Here is a 19,465-nt window from a genome sequence, read left to right on the forward strand (position 1 = left end):
TGTAGCCTCCATATGTGATATGTACAGTGGCATATTTCTTTCTGTACACAACCTCTGTACACAACCACAACAGGCTTGAAATGAGGCAATCAAAATGTGACCAGCTATAATTAAAGGGGTTTGAATATTGGGTTATCTATTTGGAAAATACAGACACTTTCCCCAGATTTTTACAATCTCAAAAGACAGTTGACTGTAAGGCAGTTTCGTGGTCAGGTGTCCAGGGATTCTTTGCCATTTCCTAAATAGATTAAGGAAACAAAAAGTCAGGAGTTGACTTCCAAGTGCTGAATTTGCATTTAGTAGCTGCTCACGGGATCTCTCAGTATGTGGCCCCGAGTGACGTTAAAGGGCATCATTACAGTTAAAAAATACAAATATAAAATGAACAGTAGCACCACAAAGGCCTTGAAGAGCACAGAAAGAAACCTGAAAATACATAGTTGCGGAATTATTTTTGTGGTAAGGAAAAGAAAAAGCCTTCACCATATCTAGCCAGTCTAATGCTCACCAGGAGTTATGACTGTTCAAGTCTACAATCAAGACGGCTTCAGGAAAGCTGAGGGCAATGCTTCAAGATGCACTAAGATTAGAAAGCTTGCACAGTTTGAGACCAAGAATAATTGCACACAAAATTTCTTTAAGCTGCTAAGCATGGTTGTGCAGTGGTGGTTAGCACCATCGCCTCACAGAAAGAGGGTCCAGCGTTTGAATCTACTAGTGCATGCCCTGCCTGTGCTTGCATGGGTTCTCCTCAGGTACTCCTCCCCAAGTCTAAAGACATGCATGTTAGGTTAAATAGTGATTCTAAGTTAGTTCTCGAGTTTTCCTGCGATAGAAAAACCTGCCCAAGGTCTGTTTTCACCCCATGACAGCGGGTGTAGGCTGCAGCCCCCCTGGAACCCTGAATTGGATAACCAGAAAAAGATGGATAGATTCCCTCAAACTAGGCCTTGTGAATGAAATTAATCACAGATTAACTGATGGTTATTAGGCAAAATAATAATAGTAATAACAATAATAATAATAATACATTTAAAAATGGCTCTTTATTGCACACACCACAACATTAGTTAAACCCAGTGGAAAGTGTTTTAAAATCCTCATTGTCAATTAAATCTCATTTATTTTAAACCCACTGAAGTGGAGGTTTTAAAAAAAAATGTATTCAGATAACTGCTCATATACAGTATCTGATCCGAATAGATTTCCAATGTTACTTCAGTATCAATCACTGAGATATCATAAGTCTCGGAGCTTTCAATAAAATTGCCTTTAAATATTTCGTGTATTGTAAAGGCAAGAGCCTGTTGTTTCTGACATGCAGGTTCAACTAGCCAAACTAGCTCTAATCTGTCTGTTCGTTTCATAAAGTGCAGCAGACAGCCCGGGCTAACAAAACGAGGAGACGTTGGCTAAAAGCTAAATAAATAAACAATGTCTCTACTTCCTAACTGGTTAGACTTCTGAGGGTTCTAGTATGTAAATGCACGACATTAAATAAATAGCGTTTCAAATTACCTTTACAGAGATTCTTTTTCCCCCAGTTGAACCGCCCAACACTTCACTATTCGGGATACCTAAGGCTACATAAGCATGCGCACCGCGGCTCACGTCACAGGCGTGACGTCAACGCGCTCCAATTCAAACTTCAGGAAACGAAAGTGTCGTTTAAAAACGGTCTCGCCACAAAACAGACGATATTTAGTGGATAACTTCCGTCTCCGTGTTCTCTTTGTAAGTATTAACTATTTAAATATTTTCGTTGGTTGTGTGTGCATGCCTATAACGTTTATTTTCAACACTACATGTACGACAGAAAAAATAATATTACGTTAATTTGTGTTTGCTAGCTACCATTGACATGCGCACGAGAATTGGTAGCGTAATCAGCTGTCATGTTTTTATTTTATTTTTCTCATGTTTAATTAGCATGAAAGGATTTTCTTTTCTTGGCACTATGCAAGGTAAATGTGAGGAATTAAACCTATTCCAATATTTCAATAAATGAAATTGAAAAAAAAAAAGTTAATTGAAAGCACGACGGGTGTGTCGATTTTGGCTCAACTCACTTTTGTAAAATGTATTTTTAATAGTCAGTTCCACTTCTGTCTCTGTTTTTCATTTCGCTGTGTTCTTAGCTGAGGGTGAGTTTTGAGCTGCTCTTCACTTGGAGTGCTTGCACGAAATTCTTTGATTTAAATTAAACTGCATACCTTCTGGTGGATTCAACACCAGCACAGTCACTTTACTTTTCTTCCCAGAGCACTGCACTAAGTAACAACAGAAGCAGCCATGACATCTAAAAGTGCCAAAGAGACCATAGTTGCCAAGTTGGGTTTCAAATCCAGCAGCTCTGGCTCCAAGGCTGAGGCAGAGCTGGAAAAAGTCAAGAAAGAAAATGTTCACCTGAGAAAAAAGATTGATGACCTGACCAAACGGCACATCAAACCGCCTGATGCGGACAAAAGCAAGCTCCTGGAGGTAAAAGGAAATCTTGGCTTTCTCAGTAACATTAAGCACCTGTAGCACTTCCTTGTTTTGTTTTTTTTATATATGTGTGTCTAATATTGGTTGTTTCAGAGGATTCTTTCCCTTGAGACCTTGAGAGAGAGGAACAACCAGCAGTTGCTGGTGAAAGAGCAGGAGCTGGAAGCTCTGAGACAGCAGCTGTCAGCTAAAGGAGGAGAGGTACACACAACACCTCTCTACAGAAATACACAGTTAAAAATCACATATACAGTCGACTCTTATAGCTCTATCCATCAAGAAGTCCTCTGTGAACGTGGTCAGATAGTTGGACACTTTTCTGCTCAGAGTGACAAGATAGACTTGCAGCTGTATCTTTGAGAGTACTTGACTTTTCAAGATATGTTGCATCCGTGGCATTGTATTGGTGGCATATGTATTGCTAGCAGCAGACAACTGTCAAAAAGAGAGAGGAAAAAAACTGTACTAGAATTCCAGTAAGCTGCCACAAAAACAGTTGGGGGGAAATGGCTTCTATCTCATCTTGACAGCAGCTCAGCAAAGTGAAGTTTTGACGACTAACAGAAACGGCATACTAACACATGGTGTTATGAGCTGTTCACTTGACTCATAAGCTATCTGTCTGCAGTGGGTCTTTTTGCATGGATTAACATTCAAAACAAGTTACTGCTATGCTGTAGACTTTGCTCTTGTCTATTTTTGAAGTTTAGTTGGTGTTTAATTTGGGCTAGCTGGAAACATGGAAATGACACACTCTGACAAATAGAATATCAATATTTTATGTAACCCAGACATTAATCACATTTGCCTTGCGGTTGTTAACCTTCATTAAGAAATGCACCAAAAAAAGAAAGAAAGAAATTGGAGCTGCTGTGTGGACCAGCCAGCTGTGCTATGTCAGGGGATAATTGCCTGGAAAACACAAACCATCCCTGCTTGAAGAGAATTGTGTTGTTTTGGCTACAGGTTGTTTTGGAGGCTAGTCAAGTTGTTGTTTGCTTCGTGTTGTTTTGTGTGCATTTCAGGTGGTGGCGTCGCTGCAAGCCCAGCTGGAGCAGCGGAGGAAAGAAGCAGAGCAGAGAGACGCGTTGTTCCAGAGTTTGTCACAGGAGACGGAGATTCTGAAAAACAAGCTGGCCACTGTTTCTGTCCAATGTCAGACTCTGGAAACCCAGGTGGCGGTAGGTTGATATTATAACCTCTGATCTTATTAGCCAGGGTCAGTGTCTCCTTTTACAAACGGCCAGTTGCCTTATTAATCTGTACTCTACTCTAGTTGTTTTTAAAATCTATTACTACAGTGGTATTCGTTTTATTACACTGATAAGTGCATACCACTGTCCCCTAAGGTAAGTCTTTGCAATGCTCAGAGAAACTGTTAAAAAAAACACACAATTTAGTTTTGCAAAATTAGATCTGAGCAAATAACAAGACTTTGAAGGGACAAGACCAAATGCACGGCGCCACATTTGGTGAAAACCAAACGCAGCATATTAGCACAAACTCCTCAGCTGTCAAGCATGGTGATAGAGGAGTGATGATTTGGGCTTGTTTTGTAGTCACAGAGCCTGGGCGCAGTGATCGAATTGACCATCTGTCTGACAGTTAAAGCTTGGCCTAAATTGGCTTATGCAGAAGAACAATAGTCCCAAATCTGCAACAGAATAGCTGAAAAAGAAAGGAATCAGTGTGTTGAAATCACATAAAGTTCAGATACAATGATGTAAGAGACTGATAAAGTTATGCAGAAAGCAATTACTTCAATCTTTTGCTGTTAAATGTGGTTTTACAAGCTACTCAATTGCAAGTTCTATTCAGTTTTTCCCACACAGTGTTTCTACATTTTGACTTCCTTTTTTGTTAAAAAAATACACGGTGTAAAAATATATATCATCTGTTTTTTTATCTGAGGCTTTTTAAAAATGTAGAACTTGACAAGAACTTTTTTTTAATTGTCTTAATGTGTAAAACCCAACATGCACTTTCTTTTTACCGTGACTGCATGCATTTATGAGTACGCCTGGGCTAGCACAAATCATTTTATTTGAGTGTGAAGAAAAAGAGAAAAACTTGAGGAAAAAGTTGCACCCTCTTTTTGTCAGAAATCACAAAGGAACAGAGTTGCTTGAGTAGTTATATCCCTTCCTCTGACAGCAAATTTTCCCCCTGGTCTCGGATTAAATCCTGCAACAGCTTTCTGTCCTCTGCCTCCCATTCTAATATCCTCCTCTGATTTATTTTTTCCCTTCTTCTGTATCTATAGTGCTGATGCAGTAGAGCTATTTCTTTTGTTTTGTAACAATCTGGTCAAATTAAATTCAGTTTTAGCTGTTGCTTGACTTGTGTTACAAAACTGGAGGCTGACTAAAAGTAAAGTATAAGTGTAATATTTGCTCATGATAAGGCATTTATTTTGATCTGAGGTTGATGCCCCTTAGACTTTCATTTTCATTTTTTTTCCTTCACATTTCACCAGAAGCTTTTTCTCTTCTTTTATTTATTTATTTTTCTTCAATAACTACTTCATGAGATGAAGTTTGAAAATCCAAGTGCAGCTGTTTATTTGTCCATTAGGTGGCACTGTGTGACCTCCAATTATATTCTTCATCATCTGACATTAGCTGCAGCAGATTTACTAATTTGTTTTAATGAAAGTCTCGCATTACACATTGCTTATAATGAAAATGTTTTCCCTTTGTCTTCTTTGCCAACTATTAACACCCCTGGTAGTATCATAGCCGTTACAATAGTGTCATGAAAGACAAAATAGCATCTTTGTTCAAATAACACTTTGACTAAAGCATCAAATGATTCATATTCAGCAGTGTGAGAGCCTTCAGTGAATCTGCAGGTGCCACTTCCCTTGTCACTGTAGGCTCTTAAATGTAGCCCTTTGATGCTTTGAGTGCAGCTGGTCCTGCTGCCCATCAGGATTCCTCTTGGCTTCTGAAGAGGCTTTGGTGGCAAAAATCACAAGTAGGGACTTGAGGAAGACTCAGTCATGTCATACCTCCCTTTATGGACAAAAGTACCTTTCTGGAGGTGGGGTTGCTGAAGCCCTGCTCATAGTACTACAAATGTAAAAATCTAAAAGTCTAACTTGAGTCCAAGGCTGGAAAGCCTTACAGTGCAATACTTGAATTACTTGATATGTGGGAGGAGTAGTTGGTACTTGTTGCCTTTGTAGTCTTTTCATGCAGAACTCTATGGATTTTTTTTTTTTATTCTTATGTTTTAATATCTTCAAGGTTATGTTTTCGTTTTTTTACAGCAATACTCTCCGCTTCGTTTAGCAGGTTTTGCATTACTACATATAATCTGACCACGCCACCTATTTCTCTTCTTCTTGAATTTGGAAAAGCTGTTAGTGGGCATAGTTTATGGGCTGCACATTCAAATCCATCACGTTCCTCACAGAGCTTTAGCACAGAGATGATCATTTAGATGCATACTCCAACATCTCTGTGAAGGTTTTATAGGATCTGCTGGTGGGATCGGCCATGTAGGCATCAGAGTTAGGGTGACAGAATTGGGAGATGACTGTGTCTCTAGCGGTGAATAGAATTTGCACCAGATTTAATAGCCTCGTCTCTCATCGTCTATTAAAACCAGTGCTTGTGCTGATAACTATCGATAGTGTTTTTCTTTTCATTCTCATTTAGAAGATGGAAAAACCTAAACCCGCTACACCTTTGTTGTCTCAACATTGTATAACCTGAAGTTTTTAGTGTGTGAGTATTTGCCCTTGAAGCTGGATAAACTGAATAACACAAATGCAGCACATACAACTCAGCTGACCTGCAGTACAATAAAACCAGAGGATGCTCTGAGAGTGCATCCTTGTGTTTTCCCTTCCTCTGCACGCTGCAACTCTCCACCAAGTTTCATTGTCTTCATTTTTTGTGCAATCTCCTGGCAAATGGACAGACAAACAAGCTACAATCATCACGTGATTTGGGGATTGTATTTCTGGAGGAATGACAGGGTCTCTTTGTTTTCTGAGAGCTTTGCCTGCCTTGAATTGAGCCCCTTTTTTTAAAATTCAGCTCTAAGACTCTGCTATGTCCAGAACAATTATAGTAAAAGGAAGGCACAGGTGGAGACAGCAGCTCCACAGCTCGGATGCATATTCCATAGACCTTTATCATTAGGATTTGCTAATACAAAAGAAACCCAATCTTTTCTTAATGAAAGTATTAACATTTTTATGATGGCTAGATCAGATGTAAGTGTTGATGCTAATGCTACATAAAGCCAACTCGAGTGAACCTAAAGACGTTTTCTCTTTTTAGAATGGACAGGCACCTGCTGCAGACCTCGTAATGATACAAGATCAACTGAAAGATGTGAGTCCAGCAAGATGATGTTCACCTATTTGTAACCGTATCATGTGTATCCTGCTACCGAATGATGTGCTCATGAATTTGAGCAGCTGTTCACATATAGTGTATAGGATGCAGTTTGTCATTGTAAGCTGTGTCTCTCTCCCTACCAGGCTCTGGAGAAGAACCAGCAGTGGCTGGTGTACGACCAGCAGAGAGAGGCCTATGTGCAGTCTGTCCTGGCCCGTACTTTAGAGCTGGAGCAGCAGCTGGCTCAGGCAAAGCAGCAAGAGGCCAGTCCAGAGGGTAGGAAGTGTGGGGGGAACTGAATTGGCTTTGCTCACTATTCCTTTATTATTCACAACAATCATACAATAAATGGAAAATTTTCTTTTGGCCTAACAAGCAGCTTTTTTTGAGACACATATGGCATGGAAAGTGAAGGGGACAAGCCAGGAAAATGAATGTACTTTTTGTTTTTTAAGTTAAATAAAATGCAGCAACAGGCTTTGAATTAGAAAAGAATTTAATGGGTAATAATGTCAGAATAAAAATGTGTTCAAATCCAGTAGCAGTCAGGATTGAGCTTTCCATACAGCTTTCACAAAGATAATGTTTTTATTAGCTTCTTCATTTGCTTACTAACACTTCTTGTCTCAGCTCCTGCCAACTTGGCAGATCCAGAAAAGGGATCTCAGCTGAAAAGCCAATATGACCACTTGGTGTCTGGGATGCAGAAAGACCTGGAGAGCCAAAAAGAGCAGGTTACCAGAGCCAGACAGGAGCTCGGTGTCCATCGGGAGCAGGTAAATGCCAAACAGATTTCATGTAATCACCATTTACTCATTTTGATTAACAACTTTGCCAGCTTGCTCCCCTTTCTTTATATATTCTCCATGTTGTGGCTTGTGCTGCTCATGCTGATAATACTATCAGTCTCTATCAAACAATGTGCAAATTCACTGAAATTCACATTTATTTAAAAGAAAGCAACTGGGCTAGTTTCACTGAGCATTTCTTGAATTCAGATGTCTTTGTAATTGAGCTAAAGCATTCCTTTAAAGAACGAAGAAGGCGGAATATATAACATATCCTACAATTTGCCTTGTCCGCACCTGGTAGGCCTTGAAAGCTCAGGCTGAGCTGCACTCTCAGCGGGAGCAGGTCACCAGGGTTCAGGAGGAGATGTTGGCACTGCAGAGGAAGTACGACGACAAGTGCAGCGAGCTGTCGTCCTTTCTGAGGAAGTACGAAGACAAGTGCAAAGAGCTGGAGGAGGCCAAGATGGATCTTCAGGCAGAGCGACTTAGCAACAGGTAAAGAAAGTCCTAGCACCTAACTAAAGCGGATGTGGCCAAACTAAAAGTTAAATGGGGCACTTCCTTTGAATAAACAGTTGGTTGGTTTATTTATCGATTCCAACTGGCTTTGCAAGTTATGCAAAGTCGTTTACAAGCCCAGGTTCTTGAATACAGAGGGGTGACACTGAAGAGCCCTTAAGAATCCACACATAGTGACTGTTAATGGCTTTAACTGCTGCTAAGTACTACAAATATGAATATTGTTGATACTTTTATGGAATAAATAAACCATTTATCCAGACATGCAGTCTGTGAGGAGAGAAAGGTGTCGTCTGAGCGTGCAGACAGAATGAGGGTGGAACTGGAGAATATGGATATCAGATTGGAGGAGGAGAAGAAGAGATCTGCTGAGCTTCTGTTGCAGGTGAGATTCCCATTCAGTGACTTGTCTCCTTTAGTCTTAGTTTATCAAAGTTTTTCTTTCAAAACATTTGTAATGCATAAAAAAGTCTGCATTTATAGGGTTGCATATAAAATGGAAAGACCTCATCCATTAGCAGTTATATTTAATAAGTAAAGTGCAAGAGCACAATCCGATTATTAAGTGATGATGTGACGAATCCTATTTCCGGGCCTAAAGTAGTCTGCGTTTAATATGGCTTTTGTGTTGTTAACATGTTTAATGCTTTGTATTTTCTTCTATTTAATCTCAAAAAGCTCCTAAAAACAGTCAGTGATCACTGTTGACCTCCCTCGGCTTTTATTACCGCTAATCATTTATTTAAGATCAGTTTTAAAACCTTAGGATGTAACTACAGCCCAGCCCATGCAGCAGTATATGAATGACTAACCTCGTATTGTGGATGGATTATCTCAGTTGTTCTCCTGGCTGAAGTTTGGTTCGTTTACAGCATCCTGCCATGCGATTACATTTGTTCCTGACCACCGAGAACACTCACGTTAACTTTTATCGAGTGGAAAAAAAGTTAGCTTGTTTATATTATGCTAACATAGCTGTATACCAGCTAGCCAAATTCAGTAACCCTACAAATGTCACTGCTGTTTAGTTTTCTGTCTTAATTTATGTTGGAAGTGATAACAGACTGTACGTTTTAATTTGTTTCCAAAACACCGCAGTCAGGACATGCTATATTGTATTTAGATGGAAGCTAGCGAGCTAACTTCCTGCTAACTTCTAACTCCGTTAAATGTCATAAATTCCGTTTTCATGGATGCCTGGATGTTAAACTCAATTGTTACACCTGGTAGAGCAAAACGCTGATCATTTTATTAAAGATGAAAGACTTTAGACAGTGTTTTAACTCTCAGTAATGCCACAGTGATCACTTGATATATGGACCTGCAGCGGAGTTTAGGCCCAGACACGGCTAGTGACGTCAGACTGAACGATCGGATAGATGTACCAGCATATTTAAATAAAATACAGCTCCAGGGTTATCTGAAAAGAAAAGAACTGAATGACAGCGTGTGTTACTCTTTAATGGTGCTATACAAGTGTGTTTGCCTTGCCTTGATCATGTGCTTCACAGGTAAATATGCTGCAGAAGTCCCTTCTGAGCCAGAAGGAAGAGCAGAGAAGAATCGCAGCACTGGAGCAACAGGTAACATTCCGCATTTACACGTTACCCAAATCGTTCCTATTGATAGAAATCTTTGTTTTGTAATTGAGTGTTGGATTTATTAAAACAAATAATCACTAGGAACTGTGAGAAGTCAAAAAAACTGAGATCAGTAATTACTGATTGCACAACCTTAATGTTCACCACCCACTTATGAGTGGAAATTCTGTCAGCACGGCCCTTCTGGGTAGTATGTGGTGTGGAGTTGTAACAGTTTTGAGCTGTGTTTTTTAAGTGTTGCAATCCAAACTGTTCCCACTTGTGCTCTCTACTTCCCATTTATTTCTGCCCCTCCTAAGATCCAACTCTCTGCCAAGGACTTTGAGAATGAAAAAATTGATCGTCAGAGCATGCAGCACCAGTTACATAAGGTGCTGAAGGAGCTTCGCAAGGCCCGTGATCAGATTGCAAAGCTGGAATCTGCTGTAAGTGTTAGACTTTAATAATGGGGAAGAAATGTGATGGCTCTTGTTGAACACTGGCATCCAAGACTTCAGTCCCATTTTTGTATCCAATTAAAGCACCAGTGCTTCTGCTAAATGAATGTATTGTCATGTTTTGTGTTTCAGAAGCAGCCAAATGCTCGCTTTTCAGAGCCCAGCTCGTATAATAGCCTCGAGTTTGAGCGTCTCACTATTGAAAACCCTCTTGGCCCTACATCCCCATCTAAAGTCACCAACCTCCTGGACGAGAGTTTCCTGGAGTGCCCAAAGTGTCAGGCCCCTTATCCCACCAGTCGTCACAGGGAGCTGCTGACTCACATCGATTACTGCTTTGCGTAAGCTAACACATCAGCATAGATGAGTGATTCTCAGTGTGCATGTCCGGACCTCCGCTTACTCAAAGGGGTAAAAACAAACACAAGAATCACTCTACAAGATTTCTGATTCATTCAGGAAATTTGTGTTTTTGAATCTAGGTAAAATAAAACAACGAACAGGCAGTTTTAGACACTGACTCTACGAACATAGCACTGATAACAGAGTATAAGATATTTCTTAAAGTCACTGGAGACCACTTGCACTCAATCCTGTTCTTTTATCGCAAAGTTAGAAATACCGCCTTAATGATCATTTAACATAAATGTATAAAATATTCATTTATGTCAGAAATCATGGGACATATTGTGCATTATTTTCCAAGAATGATGGGGTATATGGTGTCCATTAAAAATGATTTTTAAATTTATTTTATAACAGTATTTTGGCTTTTTTACTCTTTTTTTGTTTTGTTTTGTTTTTTTCATTCAATATCCAAACAGGTGCGATACTTGAATGCTTGTGTAGATACGTTTTGTTTTTTTTAATAGAAGGGATTTGCAGGATATTCTTAACATGCAAATCGCTAGAACATGTACTCCAGCTCTTCTTGCCATTAGAAAATCATCAAACATCTCCTTATTTAGTTTTTAAAAAAAACTTTAATACTCCATATAGTTACATCTGGGGCCTCTCTGTTTAGATTTTGCTGTTTATTAAACTTTTGGTGAATTCAGTGTTGTTTTGGTGTGTGTGTGTGTGTGTGTGTGTGTGTGTGTGTGTGTGTGTGTGTGTGTATATATCACAGTATTTATTCTTGTTTTTGTTTTTAATTGGTGAACTGCTGTCTCTTTTCAGTGATTTAGTTTTATTTTGCTTCAGTGTATATCACCAGACAATGTTTTGCTTTTGTAATGGCCTTCTTTCTATCAGGGGACTATTGTTTATGTTATTTTGCATAAAAGTTTACAAGCCTGTCTAATAGACTCCACTGATGAAACGGCTAAACACACACTTTCTAAATTCCTCTTCTTTTCCCTCCATTATCATCGGCAACAGTAGTCGTTTCTTTTTGCCTGGCTTTATGTGAAAGTGTTATGTTACCTAATTAGCCATGTGTTTTCGGTTATGTCAGTGATGTTTGCGCGATTGCTAAAGCATTTCTTTGTTTAACGTGTAAACAGCTGTGTAAAGTATCCCAAACCATGACCAAGTTTTTATTTGCCTGAACTGAACCAGACTTAAAATGTACAGCAGTCGGGAGCTTATCTAGTCACATGTGGGTGGTTGTCCCTGTATTCTTTCCTGTTCAAGTGAAGCTCACTTCCATCTCCACCTTGACTTTTCAAGCCTGCGGCCGTTTAAAGCTGGAATTAGATTGCATGAGTTAATTCCTTGTACTAAACTATTTAAGGCGGGGATTACCAAAGGTCCTCCCGGTAGGGGGAAAAGTGGTTAAGGTGTCTATTCTCGCAGCCTTGGCAGTGTGACCAGTTGACATGAGACAAACACTGCTGTGCATCTTATATGTGGTTGTTTTGATTTGGGCTAGCTCTCATAGAAGATCCAAGAGTCCAACTTTTATCAACAGGTTTACCTGTGTTTTTTGTTTTAAACCTGATTTATTTTAATCATGTACACCAAAGTAGTTTTGCCATGATCTGTACTGTACTGTACAAAAAATGTGCAATAAAGATGTAAATCTCTTCCCAGCACATCCTCCCCTGTTTAGTTTTTCTTTCTTTTATTTAGTTGTTGATATTTTGGAGGGGTTCATATCAATCTATACTACAAGATCAGTTGTTTTCCAGACAAACTTTAACCTATGCAAATGTCAGCTAGCATGTTGCTATTTTGCATGTACAGTGTTCACAAAGCTTATCAGCTAAAGCAGGGTTTCTTGTGTTATTTCTTTTTATGGCAACTTCACTTGCAGAAGCATAAAGAAGTTCACACCCCATGCTTACTAATTTAGCAATTAGTACCCATTTAAAAAAAACAAAAAACAAAAAAAACAAGATGGTAGCATCATTTTCTTGTTTTCCACAAAAATCATATTAAATAAACTGATCAGAACGTGCAGAATGTGTAAATTATAAATATATTTTCCCACTTTTCCATGCTAGTTGCTTAACAAACATGTAAGAAGCCATTGCTAGAAGCTTAATTTGTACCATTGTTTTTTTTCCCCTTTTGCTTTTTCTTGTAGCGCAATTATAAAAGATTTAAAAAAGCAAAAAAATTCTACTTGGCTGTACTGCAACAACATGAATTCATTATTTGCGATCCAGGAACGTAGATAAATATTTTAAGGGCAATAAAGAATGAAGTGAGCCACAGTGCCACAGTATGAATGTTTTATTTCAAAAACTGGATCAAGAAGCAAACATCATATGAAGAAGAAACAACTTAACTGCTCTTTTATGACCCTATAAATATATAGCACATGAGCTAATGTGTATCTGTGTATGTATAGTTAAAAAACAATATCTCCTCGAGGACTACAAGATACTGTGCGTTCACTGAACCAGTGTTTTCTTTATAATAGACATAGTGGTTCTTACCCAGAGCTGCAGTGCTGCTAAAAATCCAGGTTAACAGATAATTGTTTGTCACATTGAGAGAGCTGATTGCATAATTCTGTCATTCTGATTGTTTTTTTTTTAATGGTACTCATGAGGGAATATAGGAAGAGAACAATAACAACCATCTTTCCTTTTAATTTAAGATTGCAGCTATATAAATGTGGCTGTTCATAGTTCAGTTTTGGTTCATTTTTAAAGAAGAATGTTCTGCTTTTTTATAATAGAGATGGAGACAGAAGAGGTGACTAAGCAGTGGGATTCAATCCAAGATCAGCAAAGTGTCACTGTGGGTCAAGAGATGTGCCACTCTCACAGAAGCCTGCAACACAAGGGAGAGAAGTGCCACTATTAACTATACGGTAGCTTAAACATCTTTATCTCCTGCATGCATTAGTACTGAGCATTTTATTTTCCTATATATCTGAAAATATTGGCAATATAGGCCAGGCAGACACTGACCACAAGAATTTTCACCTTTTAACTTAGTCAATTATTCACTTGGTCTATTACCCTATTGAATGACGGACTGATAAAAGCCACAGATCAAAGCATCAAAGCATAGTCAACTCACCGGTGTGTGTAACCCGTCTGTATTTACCCAACAGACAGAGGTCTGTCTTCTTCTGGAGGACAACTGGCTGGTCTTCTGGCCTTAGGCCAGTTGAGTGACGAGAGAATATGAAGGAGTACCCATCTAGGCAAGTGCCATCAGCGTCCACTAGTCTGCAGGAGTAGTGGACTGCGTAGTTGTCATAGTCAGTGTCAATAACCCAGTGGTCATCATCTGAGAGTGTGGAGGAGAGGTTACTTTTGCAAAACCATTCATTTACAAATTTTCAACTTACATACTGAGAAAAACAAAAAACAACAAAGAAAGTATGAAGCCAAAATAACAGAATATATATATATATATATATATATATATATATATATATATATATATATATATATATATATATATATATATATATGTGTGTGTGTGTGTGTGTATGTATGTATGTATATATATATATACATACATATATATATGTATGTATATTTTTCACTTAAAAAAACATTAAAGTAATATTAATAATACAGCTGTTTGATCCAGTCGTGGATACTGATGTTTTAGTAATTGCATCCCATGTCTAAAATTATTACTTAACCTCCTTTTTCTTTAATAACACAATAAATACATAGTCATACCCTGACGTTAAAATTGAACTCAACAAAACACTATTCATTTTCCAGTGTCCAGGGTCACGAATTAAGTGCAGCAGTTGATAATTATGTTATATTATCAGTTGGCCTAAGGTCAAAATTCCCCCTTGGTGGTGACTATCAAGTAACAATTACAGTGTCTGGTCGTTCATTGTTGAAAGGATTTCTTTTTAAAGTCTGAACAAAGAAAAATTTGATTCAACATGAAAGATAAAGGTGCTTTTCACTTCATAACTTACTTCCTGTCTGCAAGTAGGATGCAGCTCCCCAATACTTCATCTTAAACTTTGCAGGGTCAGCAGTCTCCTCGAATGTGGCGAACATGTGGGCACACATCTCCCAGTTGCTAGAGGTCAAACAGAGAGAATAAGTCATTACAAAAAATGTGAGACAAAAAAAATCGCATATTGCAAATTGCACACGTTCAAAGCAAAAGCCTCCACAGAACAGAGCCTACTTGAGGATGATGACTCTGCCCTGGGCGGTGGCAGTCATTTTACCATCTTCTTCAATATTTATCTGGGCCACGATGTTGTCAAGCAAGAACAAGCCTTCTGGATCCTTCTTCCCTACAGCATACCATGTCCCTGCATACTACGAGTAGAAGAACACATTAAAGAAAAATCACAGTGGAAAAGTACTACTCAGAAATTATGTAAAACATTTTATTTAAATAACAACATAGTTAATATTTTTCAACTCACCCTAGTTTTGTCAAAATTCTGCATGACGTTGATGTTGGCTACCTGGCAGTCCTGTGCCCAGGACAGTGCCAGGAGAGAGAGGGCTACAACGTACCGAAGCATTCTACCTCCGAGGAAAGAAGAAGAGAAAGAAGGCACAGACCACAGACAGTTAGAGAAAAAACAGGAGGCATAATGGAGAACAACAACAGAAATACAGACATGCACACTGCACTGCAAGTCCTCAAGACGAGCAGAATGTAATGAAACTCCAAAAAGTACTTCCACAGGGCTACAATAGTGTTTAAAAAATAAAACCAATACCAGAAAAAATGAGATATCTTTAAATATTTGAATGAAAATGTAAAAGCAACCCCCCCCCCCAAACAATCCATGAGTGTGTACCTTGATACCACAAAGACTCCAAAGAAATCCTCTGATTTTCCGTCTGGACTGGCCTTAAATACAGCTGGCCAGTATTGCATAATAACTTCTGGAGCCCCAGAGCGCCCCTGCTTTCCCCACAGCGAGTTTGCCTTCCATTGGACAAATATTTACGTAAGCACAGACCCCACTCCTATTGATTTGTGTGTTCTGCGCATTTGGTGGACCACCCCTCCCAATCTCCACCACAACATCTGTTTTTTCACTTATTGCTAAAAGATTCCTATTTTTATCAATGCAATGACTGGTAGAACCAGGAAGATCGGATCCACATGTATATGTACACATGTTGCACACGCCGAGAAAACAGTTTGTCACCAGACCTGAATAGGTTTTCAAAGAACAAACAGTTTGTGTTTTCTCAGACTTGACTTTAATGAGCGAAATATTTTTTGTGTGGATAGATCCATGTTGTTTGTTTGAAGAAAAATCACAAAATTCTTTTTTTGAGGGGGGAGGGCTCTTTCTGTATTTGCCAAAGAAATCATAAAACGCGCTTTGACCAGCATCTGTGTTATTGCATCAGTTGCTTTCATCTTCCAGCTCCGTGTTTGTGTAACTGGAGCTCAGAGTCCACGCTCGGCAGAAAATAATCAATGCGAAAGAAAGGTGATTACGTCTTTTCTAAAAGCAAAGTCTGGAGTTTCAAACGGAGGTCAATAATGATAGGAACTGTTAGCACAACATATATGGAAGCTGATCTTTCTGTATTTTAACCTTTGGGATTAATCCATGTCGATGAAATCCAGAGTGCTTAATGCTGTCAATCATAGCTGAACACAAAAGAAGTTTATCGATCGGTTCTTGTGCTGAAGCAAGTGGATCGTGCACGATCGCTATCAGGCATGAACAATATTGTGTTTCCCAAATGTTTCACGCTTGCATTATTCTGTTTTTTGAGGGGTTTGCCCAGTTAAAATACACTTTGGCATAAAAAAGAAATACCTACTCTACTCTCTAAGACAGGTCTGTTTTTCGTCTGCTGGGGCTTTTTCTTTTAAATACAGTGATGCTGTTGTTTTTCACTAAGATCGTAAAACCAGTCTTCTGAGAGCTCAGCTGAATAAAGAAGAGCAAAAGTGAAGCCAAACATCTGCAGATTACATAACCAAAGAGCTGGCCAGCTGAAAAACAGGGCAATCACTCTTGAGTAGAAATAATAGCTCCTGGAATTTGGCCAGAGGTGCTGTAACATTTCACAATTGTGAACGCTGGCCAAGAACCTATATACATTGCACTGCCAGATTTGTCTGTGCGTTAAACATTTATTGTGTGCGGGTGAATAGGAATGTAGTGCTTGAAGTAAGAGCGAGTTTCTTTTTTCTCATGGAAAAGTAAGTTAGTAAAAATCCCTGTATAAAATTGGAACTTGAGTAAAACACCTCATGGCTACATCCACAGTCCCCATCTGAACTTTGGAGCTTTGAAGAGGGCAAAAGCACTGAACATGTGCCGATTGAATTTGGGTAGAGTAGTATGTCCCCTTGTAACATAATCCAATCAAATTCCACCCCTACCTGTGCCCTTAAGGGCCAAAATGTAGGACTGACAATGTCAAGATGTATTGGATATACATTGTACAGATTGGATCACGATTAAATGATTAGGAGAGCAATTTGCAAATCTCGTCTCATCTCATCTTATCCAAATAGGTCAATCATTCACAAGGATCCATTAAGTGCAGTGGTTTTTAATCATTAATCGACCTATTTAGCAAAATGCTTACAACTTTCTTATGTTCCAATTACTGGCATTCATAATTATTTTATAGTATCTTTTTTTTAACTGTTGTCTTTTCTGTTATTATTCTATTCCTCTACATATGTACAGAATTCACCTTGCTGCTACTACTGCACATTCACCTAATGTATATACTATATATATAATGTTCTTCCTCTACCCCCCCCCCCCACCCCCCAATTTTTGCACATGTCGAGGAGCGTGTCAGGTTACATTTCACTGTGTGTTATACTTGTATAACTATACATGTGACAAATAAAGAACCTTGAACCTTGAGTGACGAAACATTTCTCCCACTGAAAACACTACGTCCAGATGTACATAATCAACCTTTTGGGACATATAAAGGATAGTGCACGTGGGGGTTGGGGGGAGAGGACACATTGTGTAACCAAGGTAAAACAAGTTCACATCTGTGAAGCTTAAGGTCCAAAAACACAATGATGTCAAACAATGAATGAATAATTATCAACACAAATCGGCTGTCTGCATTATTTATAAAATCATTCTGATTTTGCTACAAATTTTGTTCATGATTTATTTGTTATTGGTAATGTTACCATATGTGGACATTAACAAAAGCTAATAGTTAGTGTTACATTAAGAATATCATCTATGTGTGATATCATTAGGGTCTTTAGAAGTGGTGGTAAAAACACTCCATGATCACGATATGCAGTTATGGTATCCACATTTTATTAACATCAAGAATCTAATGTTAACCATGCCCCAGATTGTATAGAGATAGCACATAGACACATATAAACATACAAGCCAATAGTCTGAGGAGTGAAAATGTGTCTGTAAAATAATAATATGACCTGGACTTTGGGCACAATTTGGCTGAAGACTCTGTATATGATCCTTGTATGTAATTTTGATTAAATTCAAACTAATACTGTTTCGTTCTCTTGACACACAATGGATTCCACAAGCTCATGGGTCCTTTGGCTAGATGAGCTAATAATAAAATAAAAGCTGTGACAAATTCAGGACTCCTGAAGATACCTGGTGTTAATCAAAACTGATTTAACTTTGACGGTGTGACTTCATGTGTGACAGCTGAGCTGCCTGGTGTGTGCATAATTTGCCATGGCCGATCCTTTTCTACATATAGGTTTATGTTTAATAGAGGGCATGGTTAGCACCAATGGATGAAGAACATTGAGAAGATCCTGGATTTGAATCCATTGAGCTGCCAGGTGGTCTTTCTGTGTGGCATTTGCTTGTTCTCTCTGTACCTGTGTGGGTTCTCTCCAGGTTCTCCAGCTCCCTCCCACAGTCCAAAACATGCTGTTGGGTTAATTGGTGATTATAAATTAGCTGTAGGTGCGAATGCTTTTCTGTCTCTCTGTGTTAGCCCTTATGATAGCTGGGCAACTTGTCAAAGGTGTACACCACCTTTAGCCCTATGACATCTGGGATAGGCTCCAGCCAAAATGCAAACCTGAACTGAATAAAAAGATGGATGGCTTTAATAGATAAAAATGTGCTTAAATGATAATCCGCTGTCAATGATCAGAAAGATCAAAAAGATTTGTTACAGTAGCATGCACTGCACATAAAAACATCTCCTTCTGTTTGCTAGTATGCATGGATCATGTAAAAGTAACAAACACCTGAGTAGCGTGTGCTTATTAATCAAAGGTAAAAAAAAAAAAAATCTTACAAAAAAGGAAATAAAAGAAAGGATAATGAATAAAATGAGGGCATATTTGAAAAAAAAAAGTATATTAGACTGAGAAATGTGGTGTCTTTGTATCCAGAAAGAAACAATTCCTAATAATGCTTATGCACCTGAGGCCTGTACTAGCTAGCTGCTTTCCGTCCGTGCTGGTGGGCAGATAAAGTGTAATGGTTGGAAAATTTGTGTTTGGACATGTTTGATCTCACAGTGCTTCGTCTAACAAATGTGCAAATACATTCCGACAGGACCTGAATTATGTTGGTATCAAATGTTCAGCTACTGAACTACTACTGAATGAATGGAATTGTAGAGAGATCAAAATAACTGGTCCTTTTGTCCATAGTGTCATATCCTGAAAAGTACTCAAAACACACAAAATATAATAAAATGTTTTTTATATATTTGTAGAAAACACATATGAATGCACAACCAAGAAAATACCCATCTGATAGCTGATTTTCTATGTGCCTGTCCTTCCTCCTCCACACACTAGAAGCCAACCACCTCCTCCCGCTGTGAAATTGACTAGTCTAATTTATTTCCACAAACCCTGCTAAATCCGCACGCCCACACACACACCTTTTGTAGTTCTCACTTTTGATAGGCTTGCCT

General features: G+C 38.7%; 2 protein-coding genes across 2 annotated transcripts; one reads left to right on the forward strand and one right to left on the reverse strand.

Annotated features, from left to right (window-relative positions):
* The first annotated feature begins 1,605 nt into the window (after positions 1–1,605).
* On the forward strand, positions 1,606–12,237 carry cep55l (centrosomal protein 55 like). Its single transcript, XM_085171174.1, has 12 exons — positions 1,606–1,737; positions 2,265–2,484; positions 2,584–2,691; positions 3,516–3,671; positions 6,783–6,836; positions 6,986–7,118; positions 7,473–7,618; positions 7,935–8,128; positions 8,414–8,537; positions 9,664–9,735; positions 10,053–10,178; positions 10,323–12,237. The coding sequence occupies exons 2-12, from the start codon at positions 2,296–2,298 to the stop codon at positions 10,533–10,535; spliced, it is 1,515 nt and encodes a 504-aa protein (XP_085027300.1). The 5' UTR covers positions 1,606–1,737; positions 2,265–2,295; the 3' UTR covers positions 10,536–12,237.
* A 621-nt stretch (positions 12,238–12,858) lies between these two features.
* Positions 12,859–15,532, reverse strand: rbp4 (retinol binding protein 4, plasma). The gene is made up of 6 exons (XM_085171179.1): positions 15,388–15,532; positions 15,004–15,106; positions 14,757–14,893; positions 14,539–14,645; positions 13,668–13,880; positions 12,859–13,415 (listed from the first exon to the last, which is right to left on the reverse strand). The coding sequence occupies exons 1-6, from the start codon at positions 15,465–15,467 to the stop codon at positions 13,378–13,380; spliced, it is 678 nt and encodes a 225-aa protein (XP_085027305.1). The 5' UTR covers positions 15,468–15,532; the 3' UTR covers positions 12,859–13,377.
* Between the last annotated feature and the right edge of the window lie 3,933 nt (positions 15,533–19,465).

This window comes from Neolamprologus multifasciatus, chromosome 8 (assembly GCF_963576455.1).
Source record: "Neolamprologus multifasciatus chromosome 8, fNeoMul1.2, whole genome shotgun sequence".
In the NCBI taxonomy this organism is placed as follows: Eukaryota; Metazoa; Chordata; class Actinopteri; order Cichliformes; family Cichlidae; genus Neolamprologus; species Neolamprologus multifasciatus.

What these genes read in the sequence shown, in the direction of transcription:
- rbp4 (XM_085171179.1), bottom strand. Translation starts at nt 15,467, where the DNA reads ATGCAATACTGGCCAGCTGTATTTAAGGCCAGTCCAGACGGAAAATCA. An exon ending in GGAGTCTTTGTGGTATCAAG is followed by an intron (nt 15,107 to 15,387) that starts GTACACACTCAT and finishes CCTCGGAGGTAG; the next exon opens with AATGCTTCGGTACGTTGTAG. An exon ending in AGAATTTTGACAAAACTAGG is followed by an intron (nt 14,894 to 15,003) that starts GTGAGTTGAAAA and finishes TTCTACTCGTAG; the next exon opens with TATGCAGGGACATGGTATGC.
- cep55l (XM_085171174.1), top strand. Translation starts at nt 2,296, where the DNA reads ATGACATCTAAAAGTGCCAAAGAGACCATAGTTGCCAAGTTGGGTTTC. An exon ending in ACAAAAGCAAGCTCCTGGAG is followed by an intron (nt 2,485 to 2,583) that starts GTAAAAGGAAAT and finishes TGGTTGTTTCAG; the next exon opens with AGGATTCTTTCCCTTGAGAC. An exon ending in TTGCAAAGCTGGAATCTGCT is followed by an intron (nt 10,179 to 10,322) that starts GTAAGTGTTAGA and finishes TTTGTGTTTCAG; the next exon opens with AAGCAGCCAAATGCTCGCTT.